The 16,148-nt window shown below is 35.2% G+C and overlaps 1 protein-coding gene across 2 annotated transcripts in view; it reads left to right on the top strand.

Moving 5' to 3' along the window:
* Positions 1-16,148, top strand: part of ARID2 (AT-rich interaction domain 2) — a 161,460-nt gene that overhangs the window by 143,532 nt on the left and 1,780 nt on the right. For both annotated transcript variants that reach the window (XM_024122823.3, XM_028491395.2), the window contains 4 exons: positions 4,197-4,335; positions 4,428-4,513; positions 7,338-7,461; positions 7,549-7,640. In XM_024122823.3, the coding sequence (XP_023978591.1) occupies positions 4,197-4,335; positions 4,428-4,513; positions 7,338-7,461; positions 7,549-7,640 (441 nt within the window). The remainder of the gene's footprint in view (positions 1-4,196; positions 4,336-4,427; positions 4,514-7,337; positions 7,462-7,548; positions 7,641-16,148) is intronic.

Here is a 16,148-nt window from a genome sequence, read left to right as displayed (position 1 = left end):
TATATGATTAGTCAGATGGGCAAGGTTAAAAAAAAAGAGGTTACCGGTGCCACCACTACAACGACTACTACTAGTAATAACGATCGTGATGATAATTTATTGTTGGCATACTATTTGCCAAATAATTTTACATGTATCATCACATTTAAGCCCCCCAACCACCCTGGAAGCTAGATTAACAGTAGATAAAATGTGTTTCAGAGAAAAGTTATTTGCCCATTTCCTCTGCCTGTGGTTGTGTGTCCCCAGAGTTGTGTGTGGGGAGGGGGGGGGCACCCTTCAGATTGTGCATGCCAGAAATTGTATATTTATTACAACAGTTTTTCAACAGATGGCAGTAAAGAATCTTAAGGAAGTTATTCTTTAAATTTGTACAAAGGCATCATATAACCATACTGTGGCAGCAATATATAAAATTGTATCAGTAACAGACCCAGTCTTAGACTCACAGACATAGAAAACAAACTTATGTTTACCAAAGGGGAAAGGACGTGGGGGAAGAGTAAATATATGTATAACTGAATCACTTGCTGTACACCAGAAACTAACACAACATTGTACATCAACTATACTTCAATTAAAAAAACAAAACAGAGTCGGTTTTGTTTAAAAAACACATATACACAGAGAAGACTTAAAGCATATATACCAAAATGTTAGCAGTCTGGATAATTGGATCACAGAGAATTTTTATTTTCATTTGGTTGCTCTTTTGAATTTTTCTGATCTCTTTAAATGAACATGTTGTTTGTTTTGGGGGACTTGGGGTAGGTTGTTGATGGAAAGGTAGTAGTCAGGAAGATTGTTTAGACACACTTGTAAACAGTAGTGACATCCCACTTCATGTCTTATTCTTCTCCATCTCAGAAAAATCCATACTGTTCTGAAATCTCACTGTTTTGCATTGAAATTACATTTAAGCATTTTAAATCCAGATATTCCACTTAGGGGATTTGGAATCCCTAACTTCTCTCCACCCTTATATGATCACTGTAGCCAACTTCATCACTATTTTAGAACTTCACCTTGTACCATAGTCAGAGACTGGTTTGTATGACTTGAACAGTTAGATGAATAAAGATAAATAGACTTAGGATGAGGGGAAACATAGTAGGTAAGAGGGAAATAATAGATTCTGTCTTGGGCAGGTAAAGTGAGCACTTAAAAAATTCTTGTCTTAAAACCACACACACACACAGTTTTGTATATTTAGTAACTTAAATTGATCTAAAGAAGTACTAACTTTGTCCTTTTTTCTTGTGACTGGTGAATTCATCAATTTTGTGTATTGTAAATAAACTTGATTCATTTAATGTATTGCAAAAAGTTTAAAAATAGATACCATTTTGACTAGTGACAAGTAGTACATTTGGATTTTGGTTTGTGTGTCTGTGTGTGTGTAAACAATTTTACTTTTCAATTAATAAATTAATAGTATTTAGGTAAAATCTTAAAAGTACAATAAGAACTGTTTTCTTGTGACAGCTGCACTCCAGTCATATATTTCATATTAATGAAATCACATTATGAGTACTGAAAAGTAAAAGAAATTCCAAAACTAAAAATATACTTACTGATTTTAGTTACACAGTAAACTTTTTAAAAAATTACATCCCCCTGAGTTATTTATTTTATAACTAGGATTTTGTACCTTTTGACTTCCTTCACCTATTTCATATTCTGCCCTCCCATCTCCTGCCTCTGACAACCACCAGTCTCTTCTCTTTACCGATGAGCTTAGTAGGAGGGTTTGTCTTGTTTGGTTTAGTTTTTCTTTTTTTCAGCTTCCACATATTAAGTGAGGTCATAGGGTATTTGTCTTTCTCTGTCTGACATATTTCACTTAGCATGATTCCCTTGAGGTCCATCCAAGTAGTCACAGATGGCAAGATTTTGTTCTTTTTTTATGGCTAATATTTCTGTGTGTGTGTGTGTGTGTGTGTGTGTGTGTGTACGTGTGTGTACCACATTTTCTTTCCATTCATCTGTCGATGGACACTTAGGTTGTTTCTGTATCTTGGCTATTGTAAATAATGCTGCAGTGAACATGGGGATGCACATATCTTTTCAAGTTAGTGTCTTCATTTATTTGGATAAATATCCAGAACAGGAATTGCTGGATCATACGGTAGTTCTATGTTGAGAAACCTCTATATTGTTTTCCACAGTGGCCACACCATTTACATTCTCACCAAGAGTGCACAGGGGCAGGGGTTTTGTTTTCTCCATATCCTCACGAACACTTCCTATTTCTTGTGTTTTTGATAGTAGTCATCTTAACAGATGTGAGGTGATATCTCTTTGTGGTTTTGATTAGTGATGTTGAGCATTTTTTCATGTACCTGTATGTCTTCTTTGGAAAAATATCTATTTAGAACCTCGACCCATTTTTTAGTTTTTGGCTTTTTGCTGCTGAGTTATATGAGTTCTTTATATATTAACCCCTTATCAGACATATGATTTGTAAATATTTTCTCCCATTCAGTACATTGTCTTTTCATTTTGTGGATTGTTTCCTTTGCTTTGCAGAAACTGTTTAGTTTGATGTGGTCCCACTTGTTTATTTTTGCTTATTTATTTTTGCTTATCTTTGGCTTTGTTTTTGGTGTCAAATCTACAAAATCATTGCTGAAGCCTATGTCAAGGAGCTTACCACCTATGTTTTCTTCTAGGTGTTCTATGATTTCAGGCCTTACATTCCAGTCTTTAATCCATTCTGAGTTAATTTTTTTGTATGGTATAAGAGAACAGTCCAGTTTCATTCTTTTGCATGTGGCTATCCAGTGTTAACCAACACTGCTTATTGAAGACAATGTCTTTTTTTCTATCGTATATTTATCACAAATTAATTGACTATATATGGGTTTATTTCTGGGCTCTCTGTTCTGTTTCATTGATCTATGTGTCTGTTTTTAATGCCAATACCATACTGTTTTGATTTCTATAGCTTTGTAGTATAGTTTGAGATCACAGCACATGATGCCTCCAGGTTTTCATGTTTCTCAAGATTGCTTTGGCTTTTTGGGGTCTTTTGTGGTTCCATACAAATTTTAGGCTTGCTTGTTCTATTTCTATGAAAAATGCCATTGGAATTTTGATAGGGATTGCATTGACTCTGTAGATTGCTTTGGGTAGTGTGGACACTTTAACACACTACACTAATATTAATTCTTTGAACCCATGATAGTTTTATAATAAACTTTTGGTAAGTATTTATATAGATGAATATAAATGGTATGAAATATGTCAGTTAAAATGATTTTTGACCTTGTCTTTTATAATTCAGTATTTAATTCTTTTGATTAAAATTTATTTTAAAATGCCTATCATTTCCTGAAGGAATATTAATTTGAAATATATGTGCTCCACATCAAAAATTGGCTCAAATATAGACACGTTTATCTGACATCCATAAAAAATTAGATCCTGAGAGAGCTGCCATAAACTTCAAAGATATTGACTGTATAAATATTTGAGTTACTAATTAGTAATTGAAGTCTTTTAACGTATTCTTTGCTGTCTGGATTCCAGTATTCTTTCATTACCGTGTATTCTAATTAACAAGGGAGTGTAGTATCTGATTTTCTTCAGGTTTCTATCCTTGGCCAGATACAGTCAGGCATTTGTATTATTAATATTAAGCCTCAGGGTCTGTGAGTGAGTAGGGTGTGATGTTGGAGAAACGAGAGACATGACTTCTTAAACATGGATGGACATACAAAATGTGAATTCAACTAAAAAGTCAGAATCACCAAAATGTGTAGCATTTAGATTTTTAGATTGAACATGCTAGAGTTTATTATATGTAATATGAAATCTGATAAATGCTTGAGCAGCTTCTAAAAGTACAAGAATATGGTATTTGTTTATAAGATAATGTTCTGTTGTGTTTTAAAATGAAATTTTATTTACTTTCAAGAGATTCTTAACTGACCTTCATTGAAGGTAGGGAATTGAGAATGAAACATTAAGCTTAAAACAAATTACCAGAAGTGTTCAGAACAATTGAGTATTTGACTTTAAATATAAGCAGAAATTTAAAAAATATTCTTTGAAATGAAATGAAATTTGTTTGCATTATTTTGCTTATTATTTCTATATATTGATCTGGAGCTTTTGTATTAGGAGAGCAGGTTTTCTATTTTAAAGAACATATCTAAGTGTTAGAAAACTTCTACTACTTTTATTTTTTGTAGGTGGTTTCAGACCCCCTCACAGGTTTTCTACCATGCAGCAACTGAACATGGAGGGAAGGACGTATATCCAGGGCAGTGTCTTTGGGAAGGTTGTGAGCCTTTTCAGCGACAGAGGTTTTCTTTCATTACCCACTTACAGGTACACTTTCTTAATACTATTTGGTTTGTAACTCATTTGGTTGTGTTAAAGATCTTGATACATATGTTTTTTACTTCCTCTTTCTCCAAAAGGACAAACACTGTTCAAAGGATGCCCTGCTTGCAGGATTAAAACAAGACGAACCAGGACAAGCAGGAAGTCAGAAATCTTCTATCAAGTAAGGAATCTGAGTTTACTTCCTGTTGCACATTAAAAAAGACAAATCAGGAAACCAGGCAAAACTTAGTAATAAAAGGCAATTTAGTATATCGGGAGACAGGAAACCTGGGTTGTAGTCCAGCTCTACCATTAACCAGCTATGTATGTGACCCTGTTCAAATTGTGTAAATGCCCTAGGAATCACTTCTCATTCTGACTGGACCACATGGTCTGTAAGTACCTTGTAGCTCTAATATTTTGATTCCACTTTGTAGACAAGTCATTGGAAGTAATGACAGATGATATATGAGAAATGCTTTGTAAACTGGAAATAAATATATGGTTCTTTGTCCTTTGAGAATGTAGTTGAACATGTACTTGATAATGGCAAAGAGATTTATTCTTACAGCTACTCCTGAGGAGAAGCCAAGGTGGCATGTGAGGGTCCAATATAAAATTGTGTATGTCACATTTACTATATGGTTATTCATTTACCTATTATTTCATGAACACATACTTGTAGTCAAGTTCTGAGTTAGCTGTAGATTCCTGTAAGGTCCTTATTAGATCTACATAGTATTTCCTGTTCTGTTCCTGAGGCCTTTAGTTGTAAACTCTGTAACCTAAAAAATACAGTCAGCCCTCCATATCCTCAGGTTCGGCATCTGAGGATTCAGCCAACCAGGGATCAAAAATACTTGGAAAAAAAAAATTTCAGGAAGTTCCAAAAAGCAAGACTTGAATTTGCCATGTGCTGGCAACTATTTACATAGCATTTACATTGTATTAGGTATATAAGTAATCTAGAGATGATTTAAAGCACACAGGAAAATGTGTGTAGGTTATATGCAAATACAGTTGTCGCTCGGTATCTGCCTGGGATTGGTTCCAGGATTTTGGTATCTACAGGGGGTCCTGGACCCAATCCCCTGTGGACACCAAGGGACAACTGTATTTTAAATTCTCATAATGTGAAAATACATTAATTTGTCACCATTTATTGAGATACTGCTGTGTACTGGGCATTATGCCAGACATAGGGAATTCTAAGAACAAGATATAGTGTAACTTCACAGAGTTGAAATTCTAGACAGAGAACTAGAAGTATAGGAACACAGAAGCTGCTTACATACTTTATTCATTCCATTACTGTTTACTTTATTCTCTCCATTACTATTCATTCCACGTGCTGGGCGCTAAGGTATAGCACGAGGTATACGTGACCAAGATGTTTTGCTGTTTTCAAGTCTGGAGATGGAATGAGAGGTATAGGTAATTCTTATTATATGGTGTAGTAAGTCCTAAAATGAAGATATGCACAAGACACTGTGAGAGCCCACCTAAACCGGAGACCAGGGAAGGCTTTCTGGTAGAAATTACATCCAAACTGAGACCCAAAGAATGAGGAGTAAATAGCTGAGGGTTTCATAAGCCATAATCATGAGTTTGGATTTTACCCTAAAGGCAGTAGAAAGTCATTTTTCTGCTAAGTATCTTTTTCTGTAATTTTCACTGTACAGTTGACCTTTGAACAACATAGATATGAACTGGGAGGATCTACTTATATGCGGATTTTTGTCACAGTAAATACTACGGTGCTGCACCATCTGTGGTTGGTTGAATCCGCAGAAGTGGAACTGTGGATATGGAGGGCCAACTGTAAAGTTATATGTGGATTTTTGACTGCAGAGAGAGTGGGTACCCCTAACTCCCGTGTTGTTCAAGGGTGAACTGTATTTAATTTCTATTTATTATGTAGCCTATAAGAGTATGTTGCAGTATGTTTGATTTTGCTCAAATTTGGAGGAACTTATATTTGGTATATCAGTTACAATCAATCAAAAATCTTTGTCACTTACACATAAAATCTAATAATAATTTTTACCTGTGTCCATATTTAGATATCCTTACTTGTAGACATCTATATGTAGATATAGATAAAAAGTGGTTTACAATTTAAAGATTGCTTTTATGTTAACTTAATATTCAGAATTAGTTTACTTATGTAAAAAGGTGCCAGAAATATCCCCACTTTACAGATACAAAACCTGAAGCACAAAGGGGCAAACTGAACTTGAAAGTCATGCAGCTAGTTACAGTGTCAGAGATAGGATTTCCTCACTGTGAGCCAGTGCTCTTGCCACTACTGCCCCACCAGAATACAACAGGTACTGATACAATTTTTCTGCTTGGCAAAGGAAACCTAGAGTAGTTTGAAATCTGATTTTATATAAAATCTATCTCTGCAGTCCCTCCATTCTGTATCTTTCCTAAAGGACAGTAGAGCTATACTGAAAGAATTGATTGAAATTAGTAAATAATGAGGAAAAATTATGTAACATAGTAATAGTTTGAAGTGTAGTAGTTGGCATAATTTTGTATTATTATCATATTAGGTTATCTTTTCCTGGGTGACCTATACATATACCAGTACATTCTCAGGTAATATTATTTTACTCCTAGGTACAGTTTAGCAAAAATAATTTGCAGCTCAAATTGTAGACTAGTCTTTGTTAACATCTTTACATTGCATTCAAAGATGTGAACTTCACAACTTTGAATACTATGTTGTATTTATATATGGGCTGTACCAGAACATCTGTTGTTTGCTTTAAAGTTGATAGATTGGAAAATAGAAGACTTGAAACTTTTCCTTGATACCAAGAGCCCTTATGCCTAGGCTGACACAAGAGTAAATATTACTGCTGGGCCATGGGAGCTTTTACTCACCCTGTATCCAGAGTTTCAGAGTAACCACCTTAGGGGTTGGCAGGTTGGTCATTCATTATCAGTCTATCTGCAGCATCATGTTAACAATCTCTTTCTCTCTCTGGTCAATTTAGGCAGCCAGCTGTAGGGGGCACAAGCTCAACTCCTAGAGCACAAAAGGCCATTGTGAATCATCCCAGTGCTGCCCTTATGGCTCTTAGGAGAGGATCAAGAAACCTTGTCTTTCGAGATTTTACAGTGAGTAAGCCTCAAAAGCCTTATCTGTAAAGGTGTGCACACTGTGATTTAGATCTTTATTCTTTTTCTTTTCTTTTCCTTTTTAAGGATGAAAAAGAGGGACCAATAACTAAACACATCCGACTAACAGCTGCCTTAATATTAAAAAATATTGGTAAATATTCAGAATGTGGTCGCAGGTGAGTAATCTGTTTTCTGTAGCCAGAGTGAATCTAGATTATTTTTCTTTTACCTATAAGTTAATACGGTTAGATGTCTGCATTTTATTCACTGCTTTTCTCATCAATTTTTGGATATGTCTGAAAGCTTATGTCAAGCTCAGGCCATCATGGATTCTTAAAAGCCAAAAAAGTAGAAGTTGAAACAACCAAAAGGTTTTCTTTTAACTTGTTTCATTAAGTTAAATTTCTTGCTGGTCATAGAATTTAAGTTTATTTTATTTATTTATATTCATTTATTTATTTTGGCTGCATTGGTTCTTCATTGCTGCGTGTGGGCATTCTCTAGTTGCAGCGAGCAGGGGCTACTCTTTGTTGCGTTGCACGGGCTTCTCACTGCAGTGGCTTCTCTTGTTGCGGAGCACAGGCTCTAGGCACACGGGCTTCAGTAGTTGTGACACGCGGGCTCAGTGGTTGTGGCTCACGGGCTCTAGAGCGCAGGCTCAGTAGTTGTGGAGCACGGGCTTAGTTGCTCCGTGGCATGTGGGATCTTCCTGGACCAGGACTCGAACCCATGTCCCCTGCATTGGCAGGCGGATTCTTAACCACTGCACCACCAGGGAAGCCCTGGTCATAGAATTTAGAGCAAAAAGTAGATCTACAAGAGAAATCTTAGGAGTTTACTGGGAGGAAAAATGAATTGCTCACTTGAATCATGTGGAATTAGAATGGAATTCAGTTTGATAATTACCATTTTAATGAAACCATCAAAGCCATACGTGTGCTAAGATTCACGATAATACTCTGAAGTTTTAAAAGTTACATTTTAGTGGACTTAAGAGAAAACTTAGGATTTTGTAGATCTATAGCAACTGGAAACAATAACTCTAACCCTAGAGAGAGCAAATGTGGATTTGCCTCCCTTGTCTCTCTTGAAGCTTGAAACTAATATTCTAGTATTATTCGTCCTCCATCTTCAGCTGACCCAGCTCAGGCTCCTTCATTGGGAAGTTGTCCTCTGATGCATCTTGCCTTTCAGATACTGATTTTCTCTCTAGTCTCTCTCCTCTCACATACTATTAATCGATCTACCTTGGTTCTTCTCCCCCCATTTTACCTTGTGTTAGGTCTTTAATGATATTTCTTGCAGTAACCTTCCAACTGGACTTTCCAAACATAAAAACAGTGCCATCAATTACCCAAAAAAAAGCAATTAATTTAACTATAGCAAACTTTAAAGCTTCTGTAAATTAATGATGAATAAAACTTATAACTAAAGTTTGTACAAAGTATTTTTAATGACAAAAGTTACTATATTTAGTGTATCAAGTATTCCCACAGAGGAATAAGAAAAATTCTTAACACTCAAATGAAAAATAAGCATAGTTTTTCAGGAAAAAAAAAGAATTATGAAGGTTTTGTCACTAGCATCTCCCAGCTTCATTCATAACATGAGTTCTTCCTTCCTTTCTCACTGTATTTCCCTCCCCACCCCTCCTTTTGCTACATTTCAATTTTAGCCAAACTAAACCACATGCAGATTCCATCCATGCAAGACGTCTTTCGTGTCGCACTTTTGTACATTTGTTCCAGTGCTATACTGTTCTCCCTGTGTTGTGGCCCATTTAGTATCTGCAAGCCCTCCCTGATTCAGCTCAGACGTTGGCTTCTGTGTGCTGCTTTTCCTATGCTGTGTTCCCCTTCCTCATTGAGTTTGTTCTTCTCTATTTTTAAAACATGTCTGTCTTATAACATTTCATCTTACTTTTTTGTAAGTAGTTTTTTATGTGGCTTTTTTCCACTACTGACCTAACTACAGATTTTCTCTGATTAACCTTTGTAGCCCAATTGCCCAATACATCAGAGATAATCCCTACTTCCTATTCATCCTTCAAGACACAACCCAGGTCACCTCTTCCTTTCCTGACATCTCCCTCACTACCTACCCTTGACCTAAGGTGCCCCCCCCACACATTGCATTGTTACCACCTTACATGATGAGATCTGTGAAAGCAGGGGTTGAATATTTATTTTTGTTTTTGTGTCCTCAGTACCTAGCATAGTGTTGGGAATATAATAGTGATTCAATAAATATTTGATTGATAGACAGATGGAAGGGAAGAAGGTCTCAAAAATTCATTTTTTCCTAGAGTTCTGATCTGGAATTTGCATAGACAGTTGGAATTCTAAAAGTAATTTTATAACTTTTTCCTCACATTCAAATTGTACATTATTAGGCTTACAGCAAAGCCACTTTGGCTACATCTAATATAATTATTGAACCAAAAGTTTTTATCTTACAGTTTGTGTTTTGTTGTTGATTTTGTTATTTCATTTAACTCTAAACCTTCTAGATGTCTTTTGGCATCTTCAGGTGCTATGATCTTAGAAAAGCAGAAGCAAAAGTATTAAAACAATCCATTAAATTCTTCCCATTCACCCTCCCAGTCTGGGTTGAAATCCCCATGTAGAACCTCTATTGAATATCTCCAGTAATGAGGAGTTTTGCTAGAGCAGGAGTACTGACAGAATCTGGCAAAACATATGTGAAGAAAAAAGTATAGGAAACCAGATATTGCAAAAGATAATTTTTTGTTGATATACTATATTTCCTCGTCTCTAGTGGAGTAAGTTAATGGGTGTGATTTTTTTTTTTTAAACTAAAGCAAATTCTATTTGCAATAAGAAAATTACAGGTCAACAGGAAGATACATGGAAATTTACTTTCATTCTTACAGTACAGTATACTGAAGAGTATGAAATGTCAGCATTTTTAAAAATTTTAAGTTCAGAGTCTGAATAATGTAAACTTTTTAAATGCAATTTATCTCCTTTATGATTAAACTTGAGCTTTGGAGAATTGCAATATATTTCTCTTTTTGATGTATACCTTTTGTCTGTGTAATACATGGGTCTTATTTAAAAATCAAATGATACTTTCACTAAAAATCAAATGATACTTTTTCAGAACAATCTGAAAAAGAAACAAACAATTCTATTTACAATAAATCAAAAGAATAAAATACTTAATCCCATTAACCAAGGAGGTGGAAGACTTGTACATTGAGAACTATAAAACATTGCTGAAAGAAATTAAAGAAGATGTAAATAAATGGAAAGACATCCTTTGTTCATGGATTGGAAGACTTAATATAGTTTAGATGTCAATACAACCCAAAGCAATCTACAGATTCAATGCAACCCCTATCAAAATTTCAGTGACATTTTTGCAGAAATAGAAAAATTTGTTGTAAAATTCATATGGACTCTCAAGGAACCTTGAATAGCAAAAACTCTCTGGAAAAGGGGGAACAAAGTTAGAGGACTCACACTTTCTGATTTCAAATTTCACTGCAAAGCTCTAGTAATCAAAACAGTGTACTGTCTTTAGTGACATAAAGACAGACATATTAACCAAGGAAACAGAATGGAGAGCCCAGACATATGTGGTCCTTGCATATGTGGTCAAATGATTTTCAATAAGGATGCCAATTCTCTATTCAATGAGGAAAAGATAGTCTTTTCAACAAACGGAGTTGGGAAAACTGGAAATTCACATGCAAAAGAATGAAGTTGAACCCTTACCTAACACCATATGCAAAAATTAACCCAAAATGCGTCAAAGACCTAAAAGTAAGAGCTAAAACTATAAAACTCTTAGAAAAAGCTTCATGACATTGGATTTGACAGTGATTCCTTGGATATGACACCAATGGCACAGGCAACAAAAGAAAACATAAACAAATTGAATTTCATCAAAATTAGAAACTTGTGCATCAGAGGACACTATCAACAGAATAAAAAGACAATCAACAGAATGGGAGAAAAGAATTACAAATCAAATATCTGATAAAGGGGTTAATATTCAGACTATATAAAGAACTCCTAAAACTCAACAACAAAAAGCAAACAAACCAAATCAAAAATGGGCAGAGGACTTGAATAGAAATATCTCCAAAGAAGATAACTAAATGGCCAATAAGCATATGAAAAGATGTTCAACATTACTAATCATTAGGAAAATGCAAATCAAAACCACAATGAGGTACTACTTCATACCCATTAGAATGGCTATTATTAAAAACAAACAAAAAATCGAAAACAATTAAGTGTTGGCAAGGATGTGGAAAAATTGGAACCCTTGTGTGTTGCTGATGGAAATATAAAATGGCACAGCCACTGTGGAAAAGAGTGTGGCCATTCCTCAAAAAATTAAACATTTCATTCAGCAGTTCCACTTCTGGGTGTATACACAGAAGAATTTAAAGCAGGGAGTTGAACAGATATTTATGCACCATTTTCATGGCAGCATTATTCACAGTAGCCAAAAGGTAGAAGCATCCCACAGGTCCATCAACAGAGGAATGGATAACTAAAATATGTGTGTATATACAATGGAATATTACTCAACCTTAAAAAAGAATGAAATTCTGATACATTCTACAACATGGATAAACCTTGAAGACATTGTGTTAAGTGAAATAAGCCAGGAACAAAATGACAGATATTGTATGATTCCACTTAAATGAGGTACCTAGAAAGTAGAACAGTGGAACAGCCCCCAGGAGGGGGTTGGGGGAATGAGGCAGTGGGGGGTTCTTGTTGGTCGTGGGAAGATGAAAAAGTGCTGGCGATGGATGGTGGTGATGGTTGCACAACAGTGTCAATGTACTTAATGCCCCTGAACTGCACACTTAAAGATGGTTAAAGTAGTAAATTTTGTATTATGTATATTTTACCACACTTTAAAACTAAAAACAACAACAACAAAAGAGGGATTTGGGGAAAATGCAGAGTGGCTACTAATGAGTATTTGGTTTCTTTTTGGGATGATGAAAATATTCCAAAATTGATTGTGGTGATGGTTGCACAATTCTGTTAATATACTAAATACCACTGAATTATATACTTTAAACAGTTGAATTGTGTGGTATATGAATTATATCTCAATAAAGCTGTTATAAAAATTTTTTTAATTAAATGGTAAAGCTTATAACACACTATATAGTCCCCTACTTCACCCTTCCTATCCACATCCAAGGGAGAGCTTTCAACAGGTTGAGCTAATTTTTCTGGTATTTGCCTCCATGTTTCTAAATAACATGTTTATGTTACTATTTCTTAATTTACCTATTTTACACTTTACCTGTTGACTCTCTTTCTATTGAGCACTGTTAAAACCTCTCTTCCTTATGGTTTTCATTTCCTCATAATATTGTTACATCTTAAATCAGATGTTGTTGTATTGTTTGATGCTGAGCCACGTGCTACTGTTTTACATTTTCTTTTTCTCTTTGTTTTTGCGGGGTTAATGATTGTCTTCCTTCTTCATTAGCTTTTAATGGGCCTGATGCTGATTTTCCCATATATTTCAATCAGTATCTTTCAAGCCTATGTATAAGCTATCTAAAAACTTAAACACAGTTGTTAATCCTCTATCAGTTCTACATTTCCTTCCTCTTGGAAACTGGCCTTGGTAGTCTAGACTGCTTGCTTTGTAGGCCTGGTACACAGCCGTCCTTGGGAATTCCTTCTATGTTGAAACCTTTTTCTTGAATCCTACTTACTTCTTTTACTTGAGTTCCTCCCTCATTGTAGTAAGGTACGTCCTCCAACTACCTGTCTGAAAATGTTTTTAGTCTACCCTTATTCTTTTTTTTTTTCTTTTTTTTTTTTTTGCGGTACGCGGGCCTCTCACTGCTGTGGCCTCTCCCATTGCGGAGCACAGGCTCCGGATGTGCAGGCCCAGCGGCCATGGCTCACGGGCCCAGCTGCTCCACGGCATGTGGGATCTTCCCGGACCGGGGCACGAACCCGTGTCCCCTGCATCGGCAGGAGGACTCTCAACCACTGCGCCACCAGGGAAGCCCTCTACCCTTATTCTTGATAGTTTGGTTAGATATAGAATTCTAGATTGAAAAATCACTTTCCTTTAAAAATCTGAGGACATTGCTCTAATGTCTTCTAGCATGCAGCTTTGCTGTTGAGAAGTCCAGTGACATTCTGATTCCCATTCCTTTGTATGAGATGTATTCCCCCCGCCCCACCCTCCAGAAGTTCTTAGGGTCTTTTTTTTTTTCCAATTTCTGTTATTCTGAAATTTCATGAATGCTGTGTCTTGGTGTGGGTGTTTTTTGTTGTTGTCATTGAAGTGGGCATTTCATTTCAGTGGATCCTTTCAATCAAGAGATTCATGTCCTTCAGTAATGGGAAACTTTCTCAAATGTTTCTTTTTTATAATTCCCTGCTATCCATTGTCTGTTCCCATTTCTAGAACTTCTGTTTTTTTGGATGCTAGACCCTTCTAGAGTGATCCTCTAACTTTCTTTTCTTTCTTAGCTTTCATTTTTGTCTGTTTAATCTGTTTTCTAGAAATTTCCTTGACTTTATCATCAGATCTACTGCATTTTTACTTCATCTGCCATGCTTTAAATTCTAAGAGCTCTTTTTAAGTTGTCATTTGTTGCTATTTTTATAACATCCTATTCATAGGTTGAATACAGTGCTTGCTCATCTCTCTCTCAGGATATTAATGCCAGTATTTTTGAAGTTTCTTCTGTTTCTAGTATGGTTGCTGTGTACTCAAAATTCCTTGAAATATCTGAGGATTTGGGGCTTCATGTTATGTTTTAAGAATGAAATACCTGCTAGCTAGTCGGAAGCTCTGGGTGCATGACCCCCACGTGTCACTAGTGATTGCCATTTTAGGGTGCCCCCGATGAACCAGTTTGTTTCCTAGAAGCCCCTCAAATGTCAGTATTCATAGAGATTGTTTCTCCAGGGAAGAATCTGATTTCCTTGCCTTTAGAAGCGGGCAACTTGAAGGAGAGTCTGTGAGGGCCTGCACTGTGGAAACAGAATTGGGGGTGGGGTGGGCAGGAGGATCTCACTGTGGTGGAGTATGTTCACTTTCCTTCTCACTGTCTATGTCTCTGTAAGTCCTAACCCTTTCTGGTTTAGTTTCTCCAGAAAATAAATTTCTTATACTCATTTTGGGAGGGAAAGGAGATAAACTTGTATCAAACTGTGCTATTTTCCTAAAAGCTGATTTGTGTCTTAAATTGTTTTCACTAACGCTACTTACAAATTATTTATCTGTTAAGTGCATTAAAGTGACACAATGTTTATCCTTTGTTAAACATATCAAAAAGATAAAGGAACTTTTGAAATTTGAAATTGAAAGAATATCATTTTATACAACGAAAAAGGCATATTTCGTTTTTTATCTAGTGAGTGCTTATTTAATTCTTTAAAACCTCCCCAAATAAAAGATATTAATTTTATCAAAACTGAAATTGTTACTTTAAAATCATCCTAGTGATTTAAATGTAGTCTTTCTAGTTTTATCCATGTGACATAAAAAAATAAAAGAAAGAATACTTTTTAACGTGTGACTGTTTCATCAGTTTGGAAAATATGATTTTATTTGTTAAGCTTTTGAAAGTAAAGGCTTTTTGCTTTGTCAAAATGTTCATTGATTATAGAGGGGAAATAATTTGATTCCACTTAGTAGGTTATTTTTAAATCGAGTTTTTTATGGCTATTTTTTCTTTTCCAGAAAAAAAATTGTAGACATTTTATAGTTCATTTAAAAATTTGTTAAATAAACTTTTGAAGTAAATCATGCCTAAAGAAAAGTAAAAAACAACAGAAGTGTGAAGCTCAGTGAACTGTCACAAAGTGAACCACCACATAACCAACCATCCAAGTTATGCAATTGATCAACACCAGTACCACGGTCTTTACCCCATCCTTGTCTGTGGACCACTGTCCTGATCTGTAACACCAGATTAACTTCACTTGATTTTGAACTTTATATAAGTAAAATCATATAGTATATTTTTTTCTTGTGCTAGCTTTTTTTTTCTCAGCATTGTTTGTGAAATTCATTCACATTGCATGCAGTAGTACTGTGTATATATAGCAGTATAGAATTCTGTTGTATGAATATACTCAAATTTATTTTTTCCATTCTATTTTTGATGGACATATGGGTTGTTTCCAGTTTGGGACTATTAAGAATAATGCTGCTATGAACATTCTATGAACATTTTTTGGCCATATATGTACATATTTCTGTTGAGCTTTTATGAAGGATTGGTGATTCATTGGTGCTTTATTTTAGTACATAACGCCAAACAATTCCAAAGTGGTTTTATCAATTTACACTCCCTCCAGCAATGTTATGAGAGAGTCTCAGTTGCTCCACATACTTGCCAACATTTGCTATTGTAATTTTAATGTTTAATTTTAGCCATTCTTTTGGGTGTGTGGAGTATGTACATATGGAAATTACAAAAGCAAATACCCTAATAGCCAAAAAATGTATGAAAAGATGCCCAACTTATTAGACATCAATCTCAATTTTTTTAAAGTTTTACATCTTTGTTTTGTTTCACTTTGTTTTGCTATGTTAAAGATGACTACAGTCCCCACATGTTAAATTTTGGCTTTGAATTCCTTTGTTCCTATAAGTTGTTTCCTTACATTGTTTTTCATTCAAAATTTAGAAGTCTTCATCTCCTTCCT

This window comes from Physeter macrocephalus, chromosome 6 (assembly GCF_002837175.3).
Source record: "Physeter macrocephalus isolate SW-GA chromosome 6, ASM283717v5, whole genome shotgun sequence".
NCBI lineage: Eukaryota > Metazoa > Chordata > Mammalia > Artiodactyla > Physeteridae > Physeter > Physeter macrocephalus.
This window is presented reverse-complemented; position numbering and strand designations above follow the sequence as displayed.